General features: G+C 32.6%; 1 protein-coding gene across 4 annotated transcripts in view; it reads left to right on the top strand.

Annotated features, from left to right (window-relative positions):
• The first annotated feature begins 2,160 nt into the window (after positions 1-2,160).
• The window catches only part of LOC129798621 (protein Skeletor, isoforms B/C), a 65,453-nt gene continuing 39,887 nt past the window's right edge, over positions 2,161-27,726 (top strand). For 2 of the 4 annotated variants that reach the window (XM_055841856.1, XM_055841855.1), the window contains exons 1-4: positions 2,161-3,099; positions 11,935-11,961; positions 26,584-26,660; positions 26,752-26,903. In XM_055841856.1, the coding sequence (XP_055697831.1) occupies positions 3,015-3,099; positions 11,935-11,961; positions 26,584-26,660; positions 26,752-26,903 (341 nt within the window). In that variant the 5' untranslated portion in view covers positions 2,161-3,014. The remainder of the gene's footprint in view (positions 3,100-11,934; positions 11,962-26,583; positions 26,661-26,751; positions 26,904-27,726) is intronic. The other 2 variants (XM_055841857.1, XM_055841858.1) reach the window with 2 other exon arrangements.

Genomic DNA, 27,726 nt, shown 5'->3' with positions numbered 1-27,726 from the left:
TAAAGTTATTTAGAAGAGTTGAATTCTAACGTCTTTTAGGTTTTTCTGTTTTATTTAATAATTTTTTAATAGAAGAAACCGATGACGGCTGAATTCTTAAAAGCCAGAATCTTGAAAACCAAAATCTCGAGAAGCTAAAATTCCGAAAAGCCAAGATATCCCGGAAACCATTAACATCTAGAAAAGGAAAAACCTCGAACCCCAAAATCCCGAAGAGCTAAAATCGCGAAAAAACAAATCCTGAAAAGGCCAAAATCTCGAAGAGTCTTAAATTCCGAAAGCCAAAATCCGAAACGGTAAAATACTGAAAACGCAAAAAACTCGAACAGTCTTAAATTTCGAAAGCCGAAATCCTGAGAAGACTAAAATCCCAAAAGCCAAAATATCGAAAAGGCCAAAATCCCGAAAAAGCCAAAATCTCGAAGAGTCTTAAATTCCGAAAGCCAAAATCCCGAACGCCAAAATACTGAAAACGCCAAAATCTCGAACAGTCTTGAATTCCGAAAGCCAGAATCCTGAAAGCCAAAATCCTGAAAAGGCTAAAATCCCAAAAGCCAAAATCTCGAAGACTGTTAAATTCAGAAAGCCAGAATCTTGAAAACCAAAATCCTGAAAAGGCAAAAATCCCAAAAGCAGAAATATCGAAAAGGCCAAAATCCCGAAAAAGCCAAAATCTCGAAGAGTCTTAAATTCCAAAAGCCAAAATCCCGAAAAGGTCAAAATCTCGAAGAGTCTAAGATCCCACAAGCCAAAATCCAGGAATTTAAGATCCCAAAACCCAAAATCCTGAAAAAGTTAAAATTCCAAAAGCCAAAATCTCGAAGACTGTTAAATTCCGAAAGCCAGAATCCTGAAAGCCAAAATTCTGAAAAGGCCAAAATCCCAAAAGCCAAAATATCGAAAAAGCCAAAATCCCGAAAAAACCAAAATCTCGAAGTGTCTTAAATTCCGAACGCCAAAATACTGAACTCCAAAATACTGAAAACGCCAAAATCTCGAATAGTCTTTAATTCCGAAAGTCAAAATCCCAAAAGGCAAAATCCTGAAAAGGTTAAAATCCCAAAAGCCAAAATCTCGAAGTCTGTTAAATTCCGAAAGCCAAAATTCTGAAAATGCCAAAATCCCAAAAGCAGAAATATCGAAAAGGCCAAAATCCCGAAAAAGCCAAAATCTCGAAGAGTCTTAAATTCCGAAAGCCAAATTCCCGAAAAGGTCAAAATCTCGAAGAATCTAAGATCCCACAAGCCAAAATCCAGGAATTTAAAATCCCAAAAGCCAAAATCCTGAAAAGGCTAAAATCCCAAAAGCCAAAATCTCGAAGACTGTTAAATTCCGAAAGCCAGAATCCTGAAAGACAAAATCCTGAAAAGACCAAAATCCCAAAAGAAGAAATATCGAAAAGGCCAAAATCCCGAAAAAGCCAAAATATCGAAGGGTCTTAAATTCCAAAAGCCAAAATCCCGGAAAGGCAAAAATTTCGAAGAGTCCAAGATCCCGAAAGCCAAAATCCAGGAATCTAAAATTCCGAAAGCCAAAATCCTGAAAAGTCCAAAATCCCGAAAGCCAAAATCCAGGAATCTAAAATTCCGAAAGCTAAAATCCCGAACGCCAAAATACTGAAAACGCCAAAATCTCGAAGACTGTTAAATTCCGAAAGCCAGAATCTAGGAATCATCCCAAAAGCCAAAGTCCTGAAAAGGCTAAAATTCCAAAAGCCGTTATCCCGAAAGCCAAAATCCTGAAAAGGTCAAGATCCCGAAAGCCAAAATCCAGTAATCTAAAATCCCGAAATCCAAAATCCTGAAACCCAATATTCTGAAAAACCAAAACCCAGAAAAGTCAAAATCCCGAAATCCAAAATCCTGATTTTGGGTTTCGAGATACTTCGATACTTTGGCATTCGGGATATTGATCGGGACTAAAAAGACACATATGGTTCAGGTTAGTTTGTGATAATCGGCTGTATCTCTGATATTGGAGCCATTCGCGGTGAATAAACGAACTTCTCATGTCCTGATATGTTGCGAAGTATTGGATTATCTATCCAATTAGTAGACAAAAAAAATGTAATTAATTAATAAGTTAGATGAAAACAGTTGTTAGTTCAGTTTGTTCCTGATTTCATCACTAGATATCCTTAATCGTTCTCTCTTTTTTGACGATTTTTAGACTTTTCCCCAAATTTGGAGCTATCAATGTGTCCAGGAGTGTTTTCCAGGAGCCATAACTCACGTTCCGTCCGAAGCTCACGTCGCTCCTGCCGAGAAAGCCATCATGCTGATGGAGTCTCCCCTTCCATTATTGGCCATCAGACCTTCCCCAGCTACTCTCTCTCTCGCTGCCTCTCCATGTCTCGGCTCCGGATGTGGGAGCTCTGAGCACGCTTTTTGGGGGATATTCGCGTACACCTCAGTCCGAGGTTGAGCTTCTCCATGAGCACACTCAAGTCACTGTCGCGCTTTTGGGTGTACCAGTAATAATTTTATTTTTTGGTTTTATACCTTTGGTTTCTTGTTTTACTTTCACACACCAAAGTGAATTTATTCAGCACCTCACCTGGCGAGCTCAGTTTATCTCATTTCTCATCTTCATCTTGAACCAGTGACCAGTTTTTGGCCAAGAGACAAATAACCACAGCACTGTGATAAAAGACAATAATACCATTTAAGTAGAGTATTTCAACAAGGCAGTTGTGTGAAGAATTGAGGAGTGTTTTTCTCGCCGAAAACTTTTAATGGAAATATTCCACTGAGTGAACGAAAAAAAAATCGTGAAATAGTTTTTTTTTTAAAAAAAAGGTGGAAATTTTTTGGCATAATATTGAGTGAAAGTAATTTGAGAGGCAACAAAATAGGAGAGAGATAAATTGTTTTAAAAGTGATTTTTTGCATGGAATAAAATTACAAGTGACACCTGGAGCCAAGAGCTTGCGACAGGACTTCAGTGGGTGGGCAGAGACACCCCCTCAAAAGGCGAAGGATTACGTGGACGTCCGCCATTTTGGGTGCTCCATCATGGCCCTAACCCCACGACCCCATCCAATTGGGGGCCAACACCTCAGCCTGACTTTGCTCATCGTGGCTTTCTGCTGCACCAACGGTAAGTTTCTTCCGTACTTCATTTTATTAACACCCAAAAATTTGACCCCCTTCTCGTGGGGGCATCTGTGTTAATTAATTTGTGAAATTTCTGCCCAATTCTCACACATCCATTCATTTATGTTCAGCATGAATTGAGAGATCTGCATGTTTGTCTGTGTGAGAACTTTTTTTTTTGGATGGGAAAGAGTTCACGAAAAGAGTCAATGAATTTTTGTGATTTTGGCGAATATTTGGGATGCCAAGGTGCGATAAATCAACGCAGCAGTGTACAAGTAACTTAGATTTTGACCGGTAAATTTCATATAAATGCCAAACGTTTGTAACATAATTTGTCAAAGGTTTGTCAATTGGAGGTATTTCTATATAAAATGAGAAAAACTTTTTGTCAAAATAGTTGTCAATAAACATTTGGTTTTTGACGAATTATTTGTTTATTTATTTCTGAAGGTTTTGTACGAAGTAAATTCAATTAGGGTAATGTGTGGTATTTCGAGACACTTTTCAGCACTTTCAAGATTCAAACAGCTTAATGACTTCTCAAATTATTTTTTTCTTTGTTGATACAAATATTTATTTTCCTTATAATATCCAGAATAAGATTCTGATCGAAAAATGTTGAAAAATGCATCAATTTTTATAAAAAATAACAAAAAATGTAAAGAAGTTAGAGTGGTATATTTTGGGACAGACAAAAGTCGCTATTATGCATATAAATTTCACTGAGCCTGATTATTTACCTTTAAGTAGAAGGTCTAAATTCTAAATTTCACTCTTTCATAAAAACGTTGTTTAAATTTCACTTGTAAGGTGACTTAAATCGAAAAAAACTAAACACTGTTTGTGTTGACATCTGCAAAATTGACCACACTGTAGGTTTTGTAAAAAGTGAAATGTGACACTCAACAATTCACGCGTATTTCACGCTTTAAATTAAATAAAATTTCAGATGTTTTATGTTTATCTGATACACTGAGAGAAATCCGAAAAAGTTAAAATAATATTCCGGAAATGTTAATTTTGCCTTGCATTATTGATCCGAAATAGGTGTAAATATTATGCTTTTTAGGTGTATTAGGGGTTAAAGTTACCCTTTTTCATGTTAATTTTACCATTAAAAAGGTATAAAATTACATTAAAAAATGTTGATATATTTTTACACCTAAAAAGTGTTAAAGTTCTGAGGAAAAAAGTTAATCGCACCCTCTTTTTTTTCTCAGTGTACGTACAGAGCTTAATATTTTATATAGAACTTAAAAATAATTGGAAAACAAATATTTATAGGATTTTTGATGTGTCCCAAAATATCCACATCCACATTATGTTCCGAAAAACACCTTGTCCAGAAATACCATACGTTACCCTAGACGAACTTTTAACAAATATATTTTATAAACATTTTCTTATTATAGTAGTGAGACCGGGAATGTTTGGGACAGGGATAGTTTGTTACAAGGCGATTGTTCGTAAATGCTTGTGATTTCCTACTGATGAGTTATGAAATGCTCGTAAATCGTGTAAACCCATACAAAAGTTCGTAAAAGTCTGTACTTTCTTCACAAACATTGTTCATATCATGGTCACTTCATGAACATTTGTTTTATCTTACTACATTTGTTGATAAATTTTCGCAAAATTTTGTAATTTGTTTGTAAATTGTTGCTAGACAGACAGAAATGTACGAACCTATGAACAAATGTTTGTAATAGAACGAAAATGCTCGTCATGTTATTATTTTACAATGTTTGCGAAAAGTACAAACTTTTACGAACTATTCTATGAAATATATTTTTCTGTATGCGCAATCGAGGGCGGCCTAGTGTATCTTGACTAAAGGAATTGACATTTTCGGTTTTATTCTTTAGATTTTACAATCCATTCTTTTAAAAATTGATAAAATTTATAAAATAACAAAGAAAAACAAAGTAACAAATTTAAATAAATTTTAAGTTTGGTTTAAACAACAAATGTCAGTGGAAGACATCTTGAAAGATAAGATTTTTTTTAAATGGTGACTTGCAGGGTTTATGAAGTTAAAAATGAAGAAAATATGTGCTCTTTTTGGATACAATTGTTGTTTAGATCTACCGTTTTATTTTGATATTCAGCCTAGAATATTCAAGAATACGAGTTAGAATAATTACAATGGAAAATATTGGTCGAAGGAAAGAATTTTTCTTGATATTTTTAATTTTTGTTTTTCTTTGATCTCATAATTTTATCTCAAACATAAAACTCTGTAAAAAATTAAACACAGTAAATAATAAGTTAAAAAGTTAGTGCTTTATAAGTTGCGGTCTCCGGCACACTTTTTGACAAGAAAATTTCATGAAATCAAAATTTAAGCCTCTTTCATTCTCATATATTTTGCATAAGTTTATAGCAATCTTTCACACTCTTCTTCTTTTTTTGAGCACCTCAAAAAATTCAATTTAGCTCAATTCGAATTAGAGTAATAACAATAACTTTTCCGGTTAGAGAGCTCTGTGCAGTTGAGTTTTTTGCACCGATTTGAAGGTATGTCAGAGAAAATTTACGTAAAAACCCGTTGGAAATTCGAAAGTTTAAACTGACAAGTTTCACAAAATTTGAGTAAGTTTATGAAAAGGACATTACTTTGAATGAATTAGCAATTAAAATGTTCTGTCATCCTGAAATTCCACAAAAAATACATAAAAAATCACTTTTTGCAGCAAACGGTTACGCACTGTTGTTGACATTGTTAACAATTGAAAGGTCTAGAATACCGAAATTCGAAATGGGACAACAATCAGCACTAAAGCGGCGAGTACGTGAACTTGCACTTCAGGCTTCTGGTAGATTTTCGAATAGGTTCGGCTTGGCTTTGTCTGTTCGAAAGGTTATTATTGAACGAAGCCAATGGTTCCATTCAGTAATAACCTTTCGAAGAGATAAAGCCACTCCAAAGCCATGCCAAACCTATTCGAAAATCTACTGGAATCCTAAAGTGCAAGTTTATGTACTCCCCGCCTTAGCGCTGATTCTTCTTCCATTTCGAATTTCGGTATTCTCTTGACACGTCAATCGTCAGCAATGTTAACAACAGTGTGTAAACATTTGCTGCAAAAAGTGAATTTTTGTGGTATTTCAGGATGGCAGAACGTTTTAATTGCAGTTTCATAAAAAAATAAATGTTCTTTCATGAACTTGCTGACTTTCATGTAACTCGTCAGTTTAAACGTTTAAACTTCCAACGGGTTTTTAGGTAAGTTCTCTCTGATATACCTTCGAATCGGTAAAGAAAAAACCTCAAGCGGGAAGAGCTCTCAAATCGGGAAAGTTATTACTGAACAAGAGGAGTACGAATTTTGATTTAATGAAATTTTCCTGATTTAAAAGAAGTACCAGAGGCATTCTCTAGAATTTGAAATCATTCAAAGTATTGGAATTGCAAAATTCATTCTACACAAATTGAAATTCACTTTGCAATTTTGATTTGTGAAACTAGATTGAAGTAAAGATTTTTATTTTCTATTTTTAGTTTTTGTTTAATGGGAATTTTCTTTAACAATTATATTTTTATATTGTTTTTAGTTTTTTTTGTTTTTATGCTTGTTTTTTATCATTATGAATCTCCGAAATGAAAGCTTTGTCTTTAAAATTTAATTTTCTTTTATTTCAAAAGTGTCCTGAAACACTTTTGAGTATTGCCTAATTAGAAATGACTGTAAAACATTTTTTTCCGTGTAAAGTAAAATGTTCCTTTTAAAGATATCTTTTAAAATTTAAAATCTCAAATACTCTGGCAGTTTTCTTAGTTACACCATGTCATTCTCGTTTTCCGTGTTTTATTTAAACATTACCTAATAATAACAAAAACAGAAATAATCAACAAAACCCCTAATTGACTCATAATTTCCTTTTATTTATGCTCAAATCACGTCATTTCTGTCATTTTATTGCGTGGTAGCAATTCTTATTATTTTAAATGAATTATCGAAACATTTTATAGTCATACATCACGTTTATGACTTACTCCAATTAATTTTACTTTGTTATGCAGAAGCATAAGCGTGAAACACGGAATCGATACAAAATTTCAGTGTTATCGAATAAAAGAATTCTTGCGAGAAATGTGTATCATTTCTTTGTAGACTGTTTATTGTTTTAAATTCAAATAATATTATACGTGGAAAAACTGGGCGTGTCGACAATTTACTTGTACTTTATTTACTTCACAAGAAATTATGTTTTCATAATACAAAGTAACAGATTTTTGTAGAGCGCACTTTAAAATTATGTTTACTTTTGCATAATAGGTTGTTCATTGTTTGCGATTTGGACGAAACATTTTATTTTTCCTGAGATTTTGAATTTAGAATAAATAATTTTGCAGTGGTGTACATACCTGTTGACTGAGAACGACTACCTTGAGCTTAATTTGCATTGATTCTTTACGAAGGTTGTATTTCTTCAGGTCTAAGTGGTATGTTTAGAGTTTGAACAAAAAAAAAACCGGCTTTTAGTTAGTTATTAAATTTTTGGGATGTGTCTCCTAAAAGTCAAATAGCACAAACATTTCACGAAAACTTTCCACAATGGCAGGTTTGTTATTAGACTATTTACCAAGTCAAGTATTGACATAAAAATGTAGTTTTCATTGTCAATGATGGCAATTATCGAGTTTATTTTTGTCATTATAAACACCAAAGTGAAAGCATGTGAACTAATGGGTTTCTATTAAACAATTTAATACGTTTTTTGAAGGTTCATGTTAATTGTCACTGGGATAAAAGAATTGTAAAGTATGCTTCACGGTTTTTTTTTCCTTTCGATTTATAGAGGCACATCTTGCATCATTTGCATTAACTCGATTTTATGTGAAAATCTCACGAGAAGAATAAAGATGCATATTTCATTTGATTAATTGCATTATTATGGATTCATGACTGTCATGTGTACAAAACAAATTTTAATTAAATTTCGCAAAAATGAAAGTCAAGCCTCTCTGTGTGACTTCTGTCCTTAATCTACTTTAAAAATCTTATGAAGATAATATGCGATGCTATTCTATGATCTTTAGTGCTAACGCCAGTGTCAAATCCGATAATGAGTTCAATGTCTCATGGCGGTCATTTGAAGTGGCAGAAGCAATACGTTTTCTTGTCAATTACCATCGATTTTGATTGATGCGAATTGACTTTGTGTCGTTCGACGTTCCCGCTTTTTCATCTTGATTTGGTTTCTGGGGTCACCGGATGCGAATCACATTTCATATCCAATCTTAGGTTTGCTTGCGCCTTGGAAAAATTCCTTTTCTTTTCAATTATTGAAAAATAAAAAATGTAAATGAAAGATTGGAGACTTAGAATTTATACGGTTTAGTTAATTTAGGAGAACGTTATGAGATTTTTATGTCAAATCTGGAAATAATCTGCAAAATGTTATCAACCACATAGGTTCTATTAAGGGATGCAATATTAAAGTGTTAACTGTTATAGATTACATGTAGTGCTGCGACTACTCGCGGTTGTAAAGAACCGTATAACTTTAGCTATACGGAGCCGTATGACGCAATCTCGTATTCGTTGCTAAGAAACTACGGTGTCGGAGACTTGTTCCACTTTTTACAATCTAGATATACCGTTAGGCCCGCCGGTCCATCCTCCAGTCTTGAAAACCAAAATTCCGAATACGGCAAAATCCTGAAAATCCCGAAATGGTCAAAATACCGAAAGTCAAAAAGGCAAAAATCCTGAAGCGAATGAAATAATACGGAGATTAATGTGTGAAATAATTTACCAAATCACAAAAAAATCCCCTTGTCTCCAGCCAACGAAGGTGCAAACGTGAGAATTACTATTTCACTTTTAAAAATTCAGGATTTTGAAATTTTGCTTTCAGGATTTCGGCCTTTACGAAATTTTGGAGTTCGAGATTTTGGAGTCCGGGATTTTGCTTTCGGGATTTTGACCGGAACCTTAATGATTTAGACTTTGTTCGAAATGCTCTTTTTGTCTTTATATATCACTTTCATTGAATGAAATCTTTCATTAATTTTTGGATTGACATTTTGGATATCGTTTCATCAATTTTTAATTTTAGTAAGTCAAGATACATTTCAAATGACTATTATGTATTTTATTTCTTGCGTTCTTCGAATACGACTGTTCTGGTTTGTTCTGAAGATTTTTCGCAATTTTAATTTTTTTTAAACCCTTATTTACTGTACAAGACCCTTTTAAGATGTTCTTGTAAATATAAGTCAACCCTATACACAATTCTGATAATGATAGTGTAATTAAAAAGCAGAAAGGTTTTTTTTATTAATTTCATATATGAAAAAAAGTATTTCATTAAATTTTTCAAGGTGTAAGAGTGGTATTAGACTAAGAGAATAAGTTTTTTATCAAAATTTTTAAGTTTTTTTTTTCAATTATGCTCTATATTTTTTTTTGATTTCCTATTTTTTATAATCCGTATACAATGTAATTATTTAATTTAGGTTGGGTATCTGAGGGATTCATTTTGAATTCATATCTTCCAATGTGCGTCAGAGGCAGCTTCTGTTACATCAATGCTTACGTTTAAGTTAAAGTTTCAAATCATCTTAAAGGTTTCAGTGATATTTCACGCAAATCTTGACAATTTCCAGAAGTATTACGGATTTTCTAGACCCCGTTTCAACGATGAAGTATCGGACCACCCAAGACCCATTTTTCTCAAATGAAAGAACTCAAGTTTTGTCCAAAGCTTCCGACTCTTGGTACGGGTCTTCCTCAGTAGGTCAATTGGATTTTTTTTAAATTAAAAACTAAAGAAAATAATTATATGAATAATTTCAAGAAAAATAAAAAGTGCCAGTGGTTATGTATAGGTTGTAAACAAACGTTACACATTTTTCAATTAAGTAAAAGATTACGATTGATACACTGAGGAAGACCGGTACCAAGGATCTGAAGTTTCGTACAAAATTTGACTTTTTTCATATGAGAAATATAAACTGCTTTTGTAGAACACCGGAAAATCTGAAATCCAAAGTAATTATTTACGATTAAGGGCAGAATCACATTGACAGTAAAATGCTCACCGTATTTCGTTAATTTACGCATGTTCATTGCAATTCTTACGCAAATTCTCAACTACTGTATTACTTTATCTCACACTCTGTAGCACTATGGGAAAATAATATAAGAAAATTGAAGAAATAAAACGAAAATGCGATAAACGGTGAGCAAAAAAAACCTGTACGATAAATAAGTTTAAGTTTTTTTGCTCACCGTTTATCACATTTTCGTTTTATATTTATTCCTTCAATTTTCATAATTTCACTTAAGTGCCACAGAGTATGAGATAGGGTAATACGGTATTGAGAATTTATGTAAAATTTAGAATAATAATACGATAATCTTGACGGTAATTAACGAAATACGGTGAGGCTTTGTCCAGTAATGGTGATCATTTTACTGTCAATGTGATTCTGCCCTAAGGATGAAAACAACATGGTACAAGCCAAAATAAGTGCATGAGTAACATTTTAGAAATATAAAAGGATTTTTTTTTAAAAGAAGAAATTGAAATACTCTGTGACCGACCAAGGTTTGCTGCCGTTTACCTGGTGAGGTCGGTAATGGTAAGACGGCGACAAACGCAACCACAAAACAGAATTCTGAGATAATAAAAATCTTATATTATTTCATTTAAGTTTTAGTTTTAAAAGAACTTCAACATTATAACCCTAATTACATTATTATAATTTATATTATTTTTATTATTATTACAAAACTAAACTTAAATTTTTCATTGCTTCTGTTTCAAAACACCCAAATCCTTAATGTTTTTTAAGTGGAGGAAGCATTTCATGAAAAGTTCTCAACAATACAGGTACGACAACGGATAACGAAACCAATGATCTATGATAATGATCAAGACTTGAAATTTTGCAATTTATTTTGCGTTCAGCGCCACATGTTGTGGTTTCCAAAAGTTGTGATGTTTCGCAAAGTTGTGGTATTTGTTTTTATATTTCTATTAAATAATCAAATTAGGACAATTTGAAGGGAAATTTTACATTATCAACATGAATTTGACTTTCCGTTCATTTCAATTATATCGGCCAATTTGAAAATTCATTGACTCTTTCGAGGCATAGTTTCAAATAAATTTTTACCATAATTTTTGAATTTGAATTTGATGATTGGAGCCTATGCAGGAAGTTAATAATTGAACTAAATTGTCTTATAGGTTTTTTTTTGGTAAATATTCTTAGTGCATGATTGTTGTTTGTGTTTATTAACAAGATTTTTATGCTGCATCATCTCTTTTGGTATTATGTACATTTTCATATTGGAAATTTCATATAATTTCAAACCCTAATTGAGGGTTGTCGGTGCGAAGGTTTGTGCATCTCCTTGGCCTTTTCACCATCTTCATCGTGAGTGATCGAATTGTTAAATAAACAAGGGTGAAATCTCTCGATGACCATCGATGTTCGTAGTTATTGGCACATGGACGAGTTTTTATCCCAAGTCACAAATCTAAGACTTATTGGGCTACACGAGCAATAAAGTGCTCGAATGTCGGTAGATTAATGAACTTATTGCTTTTTTTTGCATAGTTTTTTCACATGTTATGTATATTGATTTCACTAGAGAAATTGAAAGTTTGTCGATCAACTTTTGCGAGTACCGTGAGCACAGTGAATAAATTTATGAGAATTTTAAATGGTGGACAGTGTGAGAAATTGTTTTAAGAAAATGTTGTTTGTTAAGATTTTGCATGCTGGAATGAATTAGCCGAATGTTTTTAGATGTTTATAAATTGAAAGATAATGGAATAATCAAATAATATCTTATTAATTTTGTCTTTCATGCAGCCTTTCCGTACCATGTCTATAGAAAACGTGAGTCGATTGTTAATGATTAACTTCACACTATTGTTGATTATAAAATTTATCATGGGTACAGAGACTATGTGTGCATTTTTAACCTATACGAGTTTTGCAATTATGCAACATTACTTAAGTCATGCGAGAGAATGCTGACAACGAGATAGAGCTCGAAAGAAGAAATATTGAACTACTTTCTCCTCTTCTGGTGGGTAGAGTTGCCATGGTTAATTTCGATGCAAGATGGAAACTAATTTAACTTTGTTTCCCTCAAAACTTGCTACCAGTATCTTATCAGCGCGGAAAAATGAGGAGGAGGAGCATAGAAAAGTTCCACCAACAATTTCCTCAGTCCTCTTCTGTTTGTATATTCGTTTTTTTTCTGCTCTGAGGGGATGAAAAGAAATGAGAAAAATATCCCACTTATCAGTAAATTGTTTTCCAGAGATGCCACTTTAGAGACGTTTACCGTGAAAAAAAATCGATTAACAGCTTCAATTTTCAAGTGGAAGTCTCATTCAATGATTTGATCATAAAGAGAAGCGACTTTAGCATTTTCATTCTTTTGCGTTTTTTTCCGCCCAAACATTTCCCATTCAACATCAAAAAGGTCAAACACCTACGATAAAATACTATACCACTCGACGTAATTTATTAAAGTTCTTAAATAATGTGAAAATTTTCCATTTTATGTGTAGCAATGGAGGTGTATCTCTGGATTCATTTTTACGTAGCCAGTGACAAATTAATAATGAGTGCAAATTACATGAACTTTTATCAGTATTTCCACTATAACTTTGTTAGTAAGTTCCACCTTCATCTGTACCTATTGTATGCCACACTTCCGTCTGTGTATGAATTTTTGCGATATGACTTTTATTGCTGGCAATTTATTATTTCACACCCTCTATAGCTGATACACCGGGGTAGAACCGTCATAAAAATCTATAGGATCGCCGACCCTTCTTTTACGGTTGTACTTCGGATACAGGAGAGATATCAACATTTATTTGCTTACGTAATTGTTATATCTTAATCCTTATTCAGGAAATGCTCTAAAGAAGTTTATTGGAATCTTGTTTTTTTCGTATAATCGTCCGTACATTTACAATTTATTTAAGTTTAACTACTACTGAACCGAACAGTGCGATTTTTTAATCAGTTATTAGACTTTAGATAACAAGACTTATAGGAATTTATAAGTGCTATAGGGATGCTTATCCACTGAATAAATAGGCGAGATCTCCAAATAGTTTGTAAATAAAAATAGTGTTCGGTGCTAGCCCATGTTCGGTGGTACCCCAGTTTCCCCTACAAATTCTATACAGAAACAGAATGAAATGGAATAAAACCTTCTAAATTTTACAATAAAACTTGCTTTTATGATGCATCTTTATGCGTTATAATGTGACTTAAATAAGCCTACAAATTGGTCATTTAGGGGAGAGCCAGGCGGGCACACGGACAAAATTGAAATTCAATAATACTCTTGAATTTTTGACTTAGGAATTACTTAAATAACTTCAAGGTTTTAACAGCTTTTGATCGCTTAGATAAAAAATGACTTATTTTAATTAATCGCTTTGTTAATTTCCTCTCTCTCTCCTACTGTGGTTAGTTTTCCTTTGAAAAGTATAATTAAAATTATACTTTTAGTATTATGAAATATTGGAGCCCCCACATAATTTTAATTTCGCAGAAAAAAATTGTAAATTACTTTATAAATATTTGTGAATACTCGTGTATCGCAATGTATAATGTTCAACGCACAATAACTTTTGTTTAGTAAACATGTTTTTGATATTTTAGTGAGAGTGAGTGAGATCTAGATCTAGTCATCTCACTCATTCTCATAGGAAATTTTGAAAACATGTGTACAAACAAAAGTTATTGTGCGCTTAGCATTATGCAATTCACAAACATTTCGTCAGTCCTCATTGGAAATTCACAAACTTTTACGAATTATTTTACGAAATGTTTTTTTTTAATCAATTGAAATTTCATCGTTCAGTTTTTAAAACAGAAATTAGACATAGTCATCTATTTCTGCCAATTCAAAAATTTAAATTTTATGCCTCCTCTTAATTACTTATGTGTATCTCACTTTAACAACTCTTCTTCTTCTTCTTTTGAGCATCACACGAAATTCAATTTCGTTCAATCCAATTTTGAGTCCGAAATAGTTAATCAGATAAATGCAAAGCATTTGAGAAAGAAAGGGTTGTGAATTTTGATTTGATGAAATTTTCCCAATCTAAATGGTGTGCAGAAGGCATAAAATTAAATTTAGAAAAAGGAAAACTATCTATAACTTTTTTGTTTGAAAGTGTAAGAAGTTAAAATTGCAATTGATTGAATTTCACTAAATTGAAAAAAATACACCAGCGTCATAAGAAATTATAGTTGGTCAGTAAAAAAATAAATAAATTTGATCAACACAGAAATTAAATTTGGTCAATATTAGCTGTGGCGCAGCTTTTAGATCGGGAAATTTTGATTAAACCAAAATTCGCATCTCTTTCTCTCTGAACAGTTTGAATGAAATTCGAATCTCTGTCTATCTCACACTCTTTACATACGTCTATTTCATTCTTTCTTACTCTTCTTATTCTTTTAAACAACAAAACGAATTCAATTTAGCTCAATCGATTTTTCATGTGAGTAAGAATGAGATAGACATAAGCAAAACATGTGAACTAAAGAGAGAGGCGAATTTTGGTTTCGTAAAATTTTTTCGAACTAAAAGATGTGCCAGAGCCATTAGAATTATATTTAGTCAGCAAAATTTTGAATTTCGATTAGTAAAAAATGTAAATTTTTATAAAAGAGGATCTATTATAACATAATTAACATCTAAGACAGTTGAAGGTAAAATTAAAACCTCTTTATATTAAAATTGTCAAAATTTGCAACTAATTTTAAAATTCTAAATTACTAATCAAATTTGATTTTTCACTGACAAAATTTAATTTCTTACTGTTTATTTTTTTCGGCGACATTAAAGTTTAAAATGCAAACTTTATGTTTAATAAAATGAAAAATAATCAAATGATCAGCCCTTCGGTCATGAGTTTTTTTTAAATTTCATTTCAAAACGTCCCTACAATAAAATAGAAAGGAGATATAGATCCTAAGATAAAGACTCTCTTTCATATCTTATTCAAATAGAGGAAATTGAATATTTCCACCCCATTCTTGTGGTTTCTTAATGAGTAAATTGTGGGGTGGTACTGAAAAGAATTATTACTCTATTAAGATGCAATATGCAAGTTTTCCTGCGTATCTCAATTCCACTGGAATGTCATTTATTGAGTTATATTGCAAATTCAATTCTGCGGGAGATTTCAAATTGGGGTGACTATTCCCCTATGTTGACACTAGTTGTGATACTTATTTGGTAGTTAAAGAATCTCTCCTTGGGGTGAAATTGTAATGCTGAATTGGATAAAACTATACGTTTGGGATAAATTAATTACTCCATTGATTTCAAATATTTCATTGTCATCGCGTTGCAACTGAGATAGCGGCCCCGTTGTTGAAGGAATTATCGAAAATTATCGGAAATTCTATTATTTCCACCCCAACACCTCGGAATAAGAGACTTTTGCCAAAAGAAGATATTTCTCAATCCCTCTGTATTTGTGGAAAATACAGTCTGTTGATAAAGTTTTAGGACACACAATTTTGACATTACTTGAAATATTGGAGTTTTGATATAAAGAAATGAAGACTCGCCCCTACCCCAGGGGGTCCCCTGGATAGCATTTTTAAATATTTTATGTTTTTTTCTAATTAAATAGTAAACAAGGATGTATCGAACGGGCGGCAGGGAGAGGCCGTTGCCCCCCTACACGACATTAAAAAATATATGTATATTAAACTAAAATGAATTCAAGAACATTGAGATTTAGCTCAACTTAAGAACATTTTCACCCAAAGTGCTTTAAACTATCTTAAAGTGTCTTTTTTGGTTTTCATGAGCCTTCTAAAAAGCCTAAAATAATTTAATTTAGATGGAAAATCGATAATTTTGCAAAATCAAATTTTTAAAATTTTTGGAATAGGCTTTTTTAAAAAGCTTTCTGGAAATTTTTGATCAACTTTTTAAAGACAGGAAGGTAAAATGTCATCTTGGAAAAAGTTTTAGAGAATAGTCAGAGCCAAACCCCAAAATAATCAAATTAGGGTTAGAATGCAATTTTTGAAAGGAATTTTCAAAAAGTTTTTGAGTCTCTAAAAAGAGTATTTTTCATTCCATTTTCTTCAAGGAAAAGTATTCTTGGCCTTTAGCAAGTTTAAATTAAATTATTAATTTTAAACACATGAAAGAACTCTTTTATCGAAATTTCCACCAAAGAAAAGCTAATTTGGAAATATTTTTAGTCGTTTTAGAGGGTTTCTTGTGGAAATTTTCTTGTCTTTGCATAAAATTTGAGATTGTAAAAAACGACCTGGAAAATGATTTATGGTATTTTAAACAGAAAGCTTGTTGAGGTCTTTATAAAGAAGTTTCAAAAAGGATAACCTTAAGTTGCTTTTGGTCCTTTTATATAAAAAAAACTAATATTTGTTTACAAAAAACTAATAAAACTGTTTATGAACATAATATCCCAAAACATTGTTTTGGGACAGAATTTTTAAGATTAAAATGTAATTTTCTCCAATAACAAGATACCCAGATCCATGATCTCCAATTTGGCCCCCGTCTTACTAAAATCCTGGCTAAACCCTTGACACTAAATAGATCCTCGCTTATCAATCCTGAATGATGGACATCTTAATCTATGGATCAATCTAGGACAGGATGTAGGCCCCCCCCCCCATTCATCATTTCGTTGTTGGTATTCTGGGGACCCCTTAACCATTTGCTGACTGGGCCTTTGACCCTATATCTACCACTGACTCTCCCTGTTTCTTAATCTAATATATGCGGTACTAAGTATTTTAAAAGACTGGCACAATTAATAAAGAGCAAAATGTTTGAGTTACGGCGTTATCACACTTGCACATTAAAATTTTAATGTGATTCACATTAATTGTCGCTTGTGAGCATCCAAATATGTTATTTGTGTCTTTGAGTAACTTAATATTTCAGGTTTTTCTAATTATTGATAAAGAAGTGTACTTGGCCTGCAAAAATAAGTTTAAATTTACCTAAAGCATAAATATTTTTCACATTAAAAAATTAAAGAGAAAATCGCATTAATTTTTCGCATTAATGCTATAAATCAATTTATATCAAATTTTGCCGGCCAAGTCTACCTTTTTATCAACAAATAGATCAAATTTTGAATGTAAAATGATTCAAACACACAAATTACACATTTGGACTTTCACCAGCGACAATTAATGTGAATCATATTAAAATTTTAATGTGCAAGTGTGATAACACAGTTAGGCAGTTAGGTCAGCAAAAAATCAAATTTAATCTAATTTCCAATTTAGAACTTGATGGTTCCGGCACAACTTTTAGATCAGCAAAATTTTGCATAAAGTCGAAATTCACATCCTTTCTTTCTTAGAAGTTTATAGAAAGATCGAAAGAAACACAATCGTCATAAAACTATTAGTATCAAATGCACTTCTCTAAGATGTTCACTAAATCGAAAAGGTGTCCATCCGGAATAAAAAGTATTAATTTGCCTTATAAAGATTTCTACAATTAGTAAAATATTATTGAATAAACTAAGAAGAAAAACACAAGTAGGGGAAACTGGGGCACCACCAAACACTGCGATTTTTTAATCGGATATTGGATATCAGAGTATAAGACCGATAGGAATTTATAGGCACTAGGGATGCTTGTCCACTGAAGGAATGGTCGAGATAGTCCAAGTAGTTTAGAAATAAAAATTAGCGTTTGATGGTACCCCGTGTTTGGTGGTGCCCCAGTTTCCCCTAGATGAGAGTAGGGCAGTTGGACAACAGCTGAAATTTTCTTCTTGCACAAAGCATACAACGGCTTCCTACTTTAAACAAGTTTCAAGAATCATACCAAGAGTGTTCCGATTCTTAAATAGGTCTCTGTAGGTATTAACTACTTCACAGCTATCTTCCTAAAGTCAGACAGGGTGTCAGGTTGAGATTCAGAGGTTTCAGAGGGATGGTTTTCTCTCAATTGCATTTATTACTGAATGGTGGGTGGTGAGTTAAAAAACTGTAGATAACTTTTTACGTTATGGATCCGTGTCTAGTAAATTATAAGATTTTGCGTACGAGGCATAACAAATTCCGAGAATTCCTTACTGGATTCACATTCCCTATAGTTCATACTTGTCATCCCAGAGAAACTCAAGGGCCGTACCGCGCTATACTTAATGCCGATTTCGCATTGAGAAGCACGTCCTGTACTTGTAACCAATTCCAGAATATATATGGGTGGGAAACAAGGCGGAAGTAAATTCAGCCTCAGGGGATGGTTGCCATAGTACGTATTTCTATGCAAAATTATACACATATTGATGAGTTGTGCGAGCACATTCCCTGACAAGAGACAAATTTCGAGGTAAAATTGTGGATCGATATGCGAGAAGAATATCTCTAGATGACATTAAAATGATATCGGAAAATGTCTCTCAAGGCTTTTTCTTTTGGGGTGGATCCGGAAGAAGGAGGAGAAACTCAAAGGAAAATAAGAGGTTTATTGTTGCAAAATGAGTACGCAGCAATTCTGGTGTTTATAAAGGGCGTCTCATACAGATTTTTATTAAAGAAATAACATATTTTTGAGACTTTTATAGTTTGATATTGGAAAGATTAGACACCTATTCAATAAAAATTTCGGATAAGTTAATTTGGGAGGGGAAATGTGGATAAACAACCGATTGTGAAATTTTCCAGTGGATTTCCGGATGTCTGTTAAAAATCGTGTTATCGTTTTAAATTTATAATCAAGCTTCTAAAAAAAGTTCAGTATTTCAATAATCTTTCTGTTTAAAATTGGAAACAACATTTTTTTGACATTTAACTTCGCTACAATAATTTTCGAAATCAATTTTCAAAGATATCTTAAAAAGCTACTTAACTTGCCATTGGAATTATTGAACAATATTTTTAACAGATTGTTAGACTTGTTATGTTATGCCCAGCGCACAATAACTTTTGTTTTGTAAACATGTTTTTGACATTTCAATATGAGTGAATAAAATCTTGATCTAGACATCTCGCTCATTCTCATGCAATTTTAAAAACATGTTTACAAACAAAAGTTATTGTGCGTTGGGCATTACACTGTCAAAATTGTAAGAGAATCTAATAAAAAAATGTTGCGATTTTGAAGATGACGTGATAAGCGTATGTCAAAATTTTCCAACTTAGATTCTAACTTGAATACACTGGTCTTCAATATTTTGATGATTGTGGCCGTAAATGACAGATCGTAAGAAAGGCTTTTTTTTATTTTTCCGAATATTGAAGAGCCGAATATCAGAGAGCTCTGTGTGTAGTTGAATTTCAAAAACTAGAAACATTTTCGATTTTAAGCAATAGAATACGTATGAAGAGAAATGTGATAGGCAATGTAGGGGAGACCGGGGATTTTGGGACAGAGGTAATTTGGGGCGAAGCGATTTTTTCATTAATTATTGAAATAAATGGGATTTAACCACTACTCCATCATAGGCAACATTAAAACGTATCTTGACTAAAAGAATAGATATCCTCAGTTTTATTGCTTAAATTCTATAAACAGTTTTTAAAAATTGATAAAAATAGTGTTTCATTTTCCCTCTTTGTATTTTATATCAGCTGTAATTAAAACTTTTATATGTTATTAGCTAGCAGTGTAATCTATGGGAACATATTTTTATTAAATGTTTCCAAGATTATACACTGCTGTTTTTTACTTAAAGGTTTTAACTACCAAAATTACACGCGGGGATGTTTGGGACACCTGAAAGGGGATGAATGGAACGTTGATTTTCGACAAGGTTATAGGTGGCGCGCACATCGTTACTGTCAAAATGGAGAGTAATTCCCAAATTCTACAGAAAATCTCTCTCTTATGCAAACTTTACCAGTTGAGAAGTTGTCTACAGAGACAATTGAACAATCAATGTCTTGGGAATCAATAATTTCTTCTCCTGGGGATACTCGACCTTTGTGCAATCCCGTTAAAAACTATTCTGTCAAGAAAAATTTCTCGAGAAAATTTATCCTCTAAAATTCTCACAAGTTCTTCAGAAAAGGCAAGGCGAGAGCTCATTCAGAAAAATAAGGAAAAACAGGTAGGGGAAAGTCGTCTGCCTTTAAATGCAGCAGCCTTCAAATGTTGCGATTTTTTCGTTGTTCTCAAAAGCATAAATTATATTCTATTAACTATTAGGTAGCTATCCATCATCCTCACAAATCATCAAAAAATGGAGAGCCTAGCTCCTATTTCCTAGATGCTAGATAAAAAAAATGAAAATGAGCTCTAAACTGTAATTTTGATGTTCCACAAATCATGTAATTTTTCATAGTAAAAATCATTTTACAAATAAATCTTCCATTGTGACACATAGAAGGTTAATCAGGCTTAATATTTCTGTTAATACATTTTGGTTCAGATGATACAATTTTTGTGGGTGGCAAAAATTTGCAAATATCACCCTGCAGCAGCCTTTAAATGCTAATGTCGTGTGCCTTTAAATCCTATCTTTCCATACATCAAAACATGTGAAATCGAACTCCTACTTTTCTCTGACGAACGTCATACAAATACTTATAACCTGCTATCTTGCTCCGGCCGGGATGTTTCAAGTTGACAATTTTCAACTTCAATGGCTTTTTCTTCCAAATTTTCATGTGCAAAACAGTGCTTCAGAAAAATGTGAAGAAAAGTTATTGTTTAATGTCTTTTGACTGCAGTGATGATTTTAGTGAGTGCGTTAGGCTTCAATCTAATCATTTATAGCCCATTTAGTTTTATTGATTCAATATTCTCAGTGAAAAAAAAAACATTTAAAGGCAGCTGCCTCGCGTTTGAAGGCAGACTATGCCAGCTGCCTTCATACAAATCGACATCACTTTTTTAATTTCCTCAGAAGGAAAAACTGAGGACTTGCAAGTACTAAATGAGGTAATCATATACGCCGAATGAACAAGAGAATTTTTTGGTGTAGTAGAAAATAAAATCCATTTTGTGGATTCTTCAGAAAAAAATCTTAAATTTGGAACTCCATTTTTCGTTTGAAGGCAGACGACTTTCCCCTATCATGAATTTGTCGTAAAATCAAGAATCCGCAAATGAGTTCAAAACTAAAAGTGTTAAGAGAGTTTACGCGCATGAGGAATTTGATGTTGATGATTTCAATATTTATATTAAAACAGAAATGAAAGTTAGGATGGCAAATAATAAGAAAATACTTTAAATAACTAATTAACAAAAAAATGACTCTACTGTACAAATAAGATTGATATCAATTTCTAAGTAGAGATTAAACATTTTTTGTTAATTTTTCTCTTAGAAATATTTTTAATCTAGTATTTGAATTTGATTATCATGATCCAATAATGCAAATTATGCGAGAAAAAACGTGTCCCAAACAACCCCTTTTGCGTCCCACGCTACCCCGAATCGAGGAGGTTTGAGACAGAGCGTCAGGTTAAATGTTTTATCGTATCCAAGAAAATTCAGTTGTTTTCCAAGTTCCGTCGAGTACTTTTTAGAAAGTCAATACCCATATGTATCCTATAGACAGCATAAAATTTAATACACTATCATAATTTCTTAGTAAACTGCCTCTAAATCAAAACATAAAAAGTGTCCCAAACCTCCTCGGTCTCCCCTAAATAATTTTATTTCACTCTATCACGTCTTTTGAATTTAAAAACTAAATAAAATGAAAGAAATACTCCATCTGGTTGATTTTTACATGAAAATTTTGGTTATGAAGTCCATAATTTAGAACGTTTGATAAATTAAATTGCTATGGTCGCTATGGTTAGTGAAACATGCTTAAAAATGCCAAATATTAATGTTTATCACAAGGAATTCCATAGTCTATTCGATGGTGTGAGGCAAAAATGTACGGAACGTGATGGCATAATAATAATTGATATTAGATAATGTTGAACATTATGTATTATACACAACGGACACGTGCTGATATTTTCTCAACACTCATCGCAAAAGGGTTTTTAACTTTTTTGTAAATAAATTTGTTAGACAAAATCTTGCTTTTAAGGCTATTTGCTGATGCCTATCAGAGCAAGAATATCACTTGTTAATAACATATTACATTGTTTCTTGCGATGCGACACGCAACTTCTCCAAAAATTTCCACGAAATGGATTTTCCTTCTGGGGTTTTCCATTAAAATAATTGAACCAAACAATTTTCGATGCGAAAACTGAGCGGAGAAAATAAATGAGTGATGGAAAATGTTGTAAAATGATTTTTTTTAACATTCGACGAAGGAAGAATTGCCATAGCAATGGCAATATTATCCGTTTTTTTTTCTTTAAAGAAAAAAAAAGAAAGATTTACTGAAGAAAGGGGAGAAATCACCATTATTTTCTCAATCGAAGTCCCATAAGCCATTTGTTATTTTGTGATTTGATATCACTTTGGAGAGGAAAAAGGACAATTCATAGGTCCTGGGAGTTACCCCGTCATCGCTTTGCGAAGGGGAAAGGAAATTGCCCGGTTGAAGAAAGCAATTTACAATTCCAACCACATGTGAGTCCTCTAACATTCGCAACTCCTAAGGCCACTGACTGAGTGGATATGGCTTTTTATCCTGAGGACATATCAGGAGCCCATGAAGAGGCATAGTAGCTAGTTCTATAGCATATCCAATGATGTGTTAGAGCGTGACAAGGGTGACGATTTCGATTTATAAATCTCTCACTGGCAAAACCACCCTCTAACCAATTATTTAGATCGATTTTCATTTTTCATCGTACTCTAATCGTAATCGAGGAGTTTTTTCAGGTTGAAATTGGATTTTGTGTTAAATTTTTTAGCTAGAGTCTCCTTATTGATTGATTAATTTCTCACTAAAAGGTTTTTGTTTGGGTGAAAAAGTGAAATGCAATCTAATGAAACGCTTCTTTTCAATTTATTGGTTGATTTAAGTACGTTTTTGTCCCAAGATAAAATATTCACTTGAATATTGTTGCTTAGTAGGGGGAAGTGGGGCACCTTTAAATTGTTATTTTTCACATATTTTTAAATAAAATTGAGCCTTATCGTAATATAATTTAACTGCAAAAACAAATTGAGAAGCTAAATTGCATTATGATATGACTCATTTCCACTTAAACATAGGAGAAAAATCCGAAATTCAAATGTGTCCCACTTTCAAAGGTGTCACACTTGAACAGGAAAATTTCCCTACTGTTTGCGGAGCTAAATTATATCACGATAAGGCTCAATTTTATTTAAAAATAGGTGAAAAATCCCAATTTCAAAGGTACCTCACTTTTAAAGGTGCCCCACTTCCCCTATTGCCTGAATGTTGGTTTGTTGGTTCATATGATTTGTTGGTTCATATTATTTAAGTGGCTCTTACATTTTTGTTTAGTTTTGCACTTTTTTTGTAATTTTATTTTATTTATTTAAAGATTTATAAATATAAGTTCTTAAAATGGTCTCCTTGTTCATCTAAATTTAATTAATTATTTTCATTTCTTTTTTTAATATTCACTCTACTCTTTATGCCAAACGGCTGTCACAGCCTGGCCTTTGTCTCTTGATTCAGTGGACATTTCCCATAACTTTAAATTAATTCTAATATGTTTGTAAAAATCTTTATATTATGTTGATTTCTATGGCTTTTACAACCTGTGAAGGAGTTTTCCATCGTTTTGCTCTGGAGGTTGGTCAACAACACTAAGACGGCGATGGCCGCAAGGGGGGTGGGAATTGTCTGAATCAAGATGAATAATAAATACAATACAAAATACAATACAATACAATAACTTTTGTTTGTAAACACGTTTTTGACATTCCAATGAGAGTGAATGAAACAGAAATCTAGTTATCTCGTTTTCTCTCCTAGCAAATTTTGTCGCACTTCCCCCTATGCCAATGACAAATAAAAGGGAAAATTTTTCTCCTGAACATTATTTTTAGTTATATTTATTTTATATTTTCTGTCGCAAGCTTAAGGACTAATACTACCATTCCAATGAAATATGAACATTTTTTTTAGTACTAATACTGTTCTAAAGTGCTTCCACATAATCGACTTTTCTTTTTGTTGGCTCCTGTTATGGACTTTTGATGGTTTTATAACACGACAAGGACTGAAGAAAACAATCGTGACAGGAACCAAAAGAATAGTCGGTAACGCAGAAGCATATGAGAACAATCATGTACTAAAAAACATGTTCAGGAGAAAGATTTCTCAATTTTATTTTTCACTGGAATAGCACTATAAACCCAGGAAGAAACATGGAAAAAGTTGAAGAAATAAAAAGGAAAGATGGACTTTTTACTACTTAAAATAGGGTGTTCGCTTCAAGACTTGCTTTAAAGTCTTCTAAACACTTAAAGCATTTTCTCATACAAAATTTTATTTTATTTTTGTAATAGTTTCAGAGTTTATAAAGTTGCAAACTAAAAGTTTAAAGTGGTTAAAAGTGCTTAAAACCATTATATATTTTCAAAATTCGGTAATAAAATTCAACTATTTATTTTTAAATAATAACTCCGAAATGCATAATATCTAAGGCACAATAACTTTTGTTTGTAAACATGTTTTTAAAATTTCCTATGCGAGAAAACGACATAACTAGATTTCTGTTTCATTCACTCTCATTGAAATGTCAGAAATGTGTTTATAAAACAAAAGTTATTGTGCTTTGGGTATATTGCTCAACACACAATAACTTTTGTTTTGTAAACATGTTTCTCACATTTCAATTAGAGTGAGTGAGATCTAAATCTAGTCATCTCGCTCTTTCTCATGAGAAATTTTGATGACATGTTTACAAACAAAATTTATTGTGCGCTGGACATAATGCTCAACGCACAATAACTTTTGTTTTGTAAACATATTTGTAACATTTCAGTGAGAGTGAACGAGATACAGAACTAGTTATCTCGCTCACTCTTTCATAAAATTTTGAAAACACGTTTACAACGCGCTGGTCATTACCATTAAAAAACATGTTCTATTTTTGCTTTTCGTTTTGTCCACTTAGGGTCTCATGTGATTTTTTTTTTCGAATTTCGAAGTGCCAATTTATTTTTGATGACAATATCTGGGAGAAATTTGAATTTTCGAACATTATTGACATCTTCTCTAAATAGATTATCTGTGCTCAGAAACGGAGTTTGAGAAAATTCGATAATTGATATCAAAAGCTAGAGCAAAGATACATTTGATATAACAAAGATTTTGATATAACAATTAGAATGGGTGTTTTACTTAATTTGCTGTTTGAATTTCGAAGTGTCAGAATTGTGATAAATTTGACATCGTAAAGAAAATCAAAACTGTTAAGTTTATAATATTCCCATCTTTGTGTAATTCTTCTTATACTGCGAGTAATTTCTCAAAATCTTCTTAACCCTTTAAGTGCGAGTGGGACACCGGTATCCCAAAAAAAAAACAATTTTTTTGACAATAGAAAGTTATTTTGTCTTCTAGTTTGAAAAAATAGTTTTTATTTTTGGGACATTGGTCCACCGGTGCCCCATTTGTCCTTAAAAGGTTAATATAGAATTTCAAATTTTCTTACAACACCGTGTGTGAATATTATATTTATTTTGAAAATTCGAAATTCACTTTGAATGTTTCGAACACCAACGATTTTTTATGTAAATAGAAAGCTAATTAGGGGAAACTGGGGCACCACTAAACACGGGGTAGCACCAAACACTAATTTTTATTTCTATAGTACTAGGATTATCCCGACCATTTCTTTGGATAACAAGCATCCCTATAGGGCCTATAAATTTCTATAAGTCTCGTCATCTGAAGTGGAATATCTTATTAAAAAATCGCAGTGTTTGGTACTACCCCGTGTTTGGTGGTGTCCCAGTTTCTCCAATCTTTTAGTTGAGACACTTTTAGACAATCAAGTTATGAGCAAAATGGTTGCCTGACTACCATGATATTGTGCTTTCTAATATTCTGTAAAATATCTTATTCGAAGAAATTTCAGAAAAGATAGGAAATGTCAAGTGTTACCCTTTTATGCTAAATGAATTATTATCTGAATTAATCAGATACATTTATTCCATTTAATTTATTTATCATATGCTTTATTCTTCGCTGGATTAAATAAAATTTTCAATTAGAATTTCATTACAAAGAATGCATTTTGACATATAACGGTTTAAGGTTATGTGAGGTTATGTTCAATTAAAACGGAAATATAAATATTCCACTTCAATTTATTAATTTGTTCTCGGGAAATTGGCATCCAGAAAATCAATATATTGAACAACAGTGAGAAAAAGCGAAACATTTAAAAGCTTTGAGGTCGTTTACCGATAATACGACGTGGTTTACAAATTGAGGAAATTATATATATCCGGAAAGGGCAAAAACCTTTTACATATTTTCCACGCTATGTCCTTTTTTAACTTGAATTAAGCGAAATATTGGAAAGTGTAAATATATGGAATAGTTTGAGTGAAATGGGGAAAAGTGAGAAAAGTTTGTGGCAATTGCTATTAACAGTCTTTGTTTCCTGTTACAGCTCATTCGCGTGCACCACCGGAACCATACTACGGCCGCCTAATAGGACAACTAACTGAATTTGCCCATGGCATTAAGGTAACTATTGTGTGCCTTTTCCGCGTTCTATAAATATATGTAGACTCATCCCTATACTGGGTTTGTGAATAAATGTTATTCACCCATTTAGGGTACAGTTTATGCAGTGGATGAGTCGACGATCTTCATCAAAGGATTTGCATACGATGGACTAGGTCCGGATGCATACTTTTGGGTGGGAAATTCTCCACGTCCCAGTCCAGAGGGTTACATCATTCCCTATCCTGAGGATTACGCTGGCAGGTTTGTATCTTGCATATTTTTCCGTTCTCTCTCTATTTTTTTTTTGTAAAAGTTAAATCGATGAATCCGCATTTTCCCATCACCCTCAATATCCTACCATGATGCTTCATCCCTCTAATGCATCCTCAAAATACCATAAGCGTCTCTTGAGGCAAAATCCCTGGTAACAGCGTATCATGTGTTTTGGGATAGATTTGAAAATATCACAAGTGAACACTAAAGCGTATGTTGTCATGAAATTCCAATCAATGCAAGAAAGGCAAGAAAGGAAAATCTCTATGGACAGTTGACAAAAGGATGTCTTCAGTAAAATATAAATAGAATGAAAGATCTTTCAACTCTTTTTTTATTAGAGTTTTTGGTTTCATGCTTTGCTATTTCTACTTTTACAAAAAGAAATTTAGACAAATCTTTACGGTCGTCACGATTAATTAGATTATATACTTTCATCACATTTCCGCTGCGCTATAATTCTTTTGTAAGAAAATCCTTTTTCTAGTCATCTCCCCTTTCACTATCTTGTCAGGAGATGGGAGCAGAAAATTATTCTCATGCTACAAAAGATTTAAAGTTTATTTTGCAATTCTAATCCTAAAAATTAATTGTAAAATATGTATTTTAAAGAGATGGCAAAGCATTCCAGCCTTGCAGAATGCTTAAACTCACGAGATAGGACTCTCCGTGAATTACTTTTTCGCACAAACTTTTGGTGCTTTTGACCTTCAATAATTCAATTTTTTCCGGTCATAGGTATGTTTAGACTAAATGTTCGCCTGGACCCTGGACTACTTCTAAAACATATCCGAAAATTATTGAAAAAGCT

Source organism: Phlebotomus papatasi, chromosome 1 (genome assembly GCF_024763615.1).
Source record: "Phlebotomus papatasi isolate M1 chromosome 1, Ppap_2.1, whole genome shotgun sequence".
Lineage (NCBI taxonomy): Eukaryota > Metazoa > Arthropoda > Insecta > Diptera > Psychodidae > Phlebotomus > Phlebotomus papatasi.
Note: the sequence above shows the minus strand (reverse complement) of the source record. Positions and strands in the feature narration are given on the sequence as shown.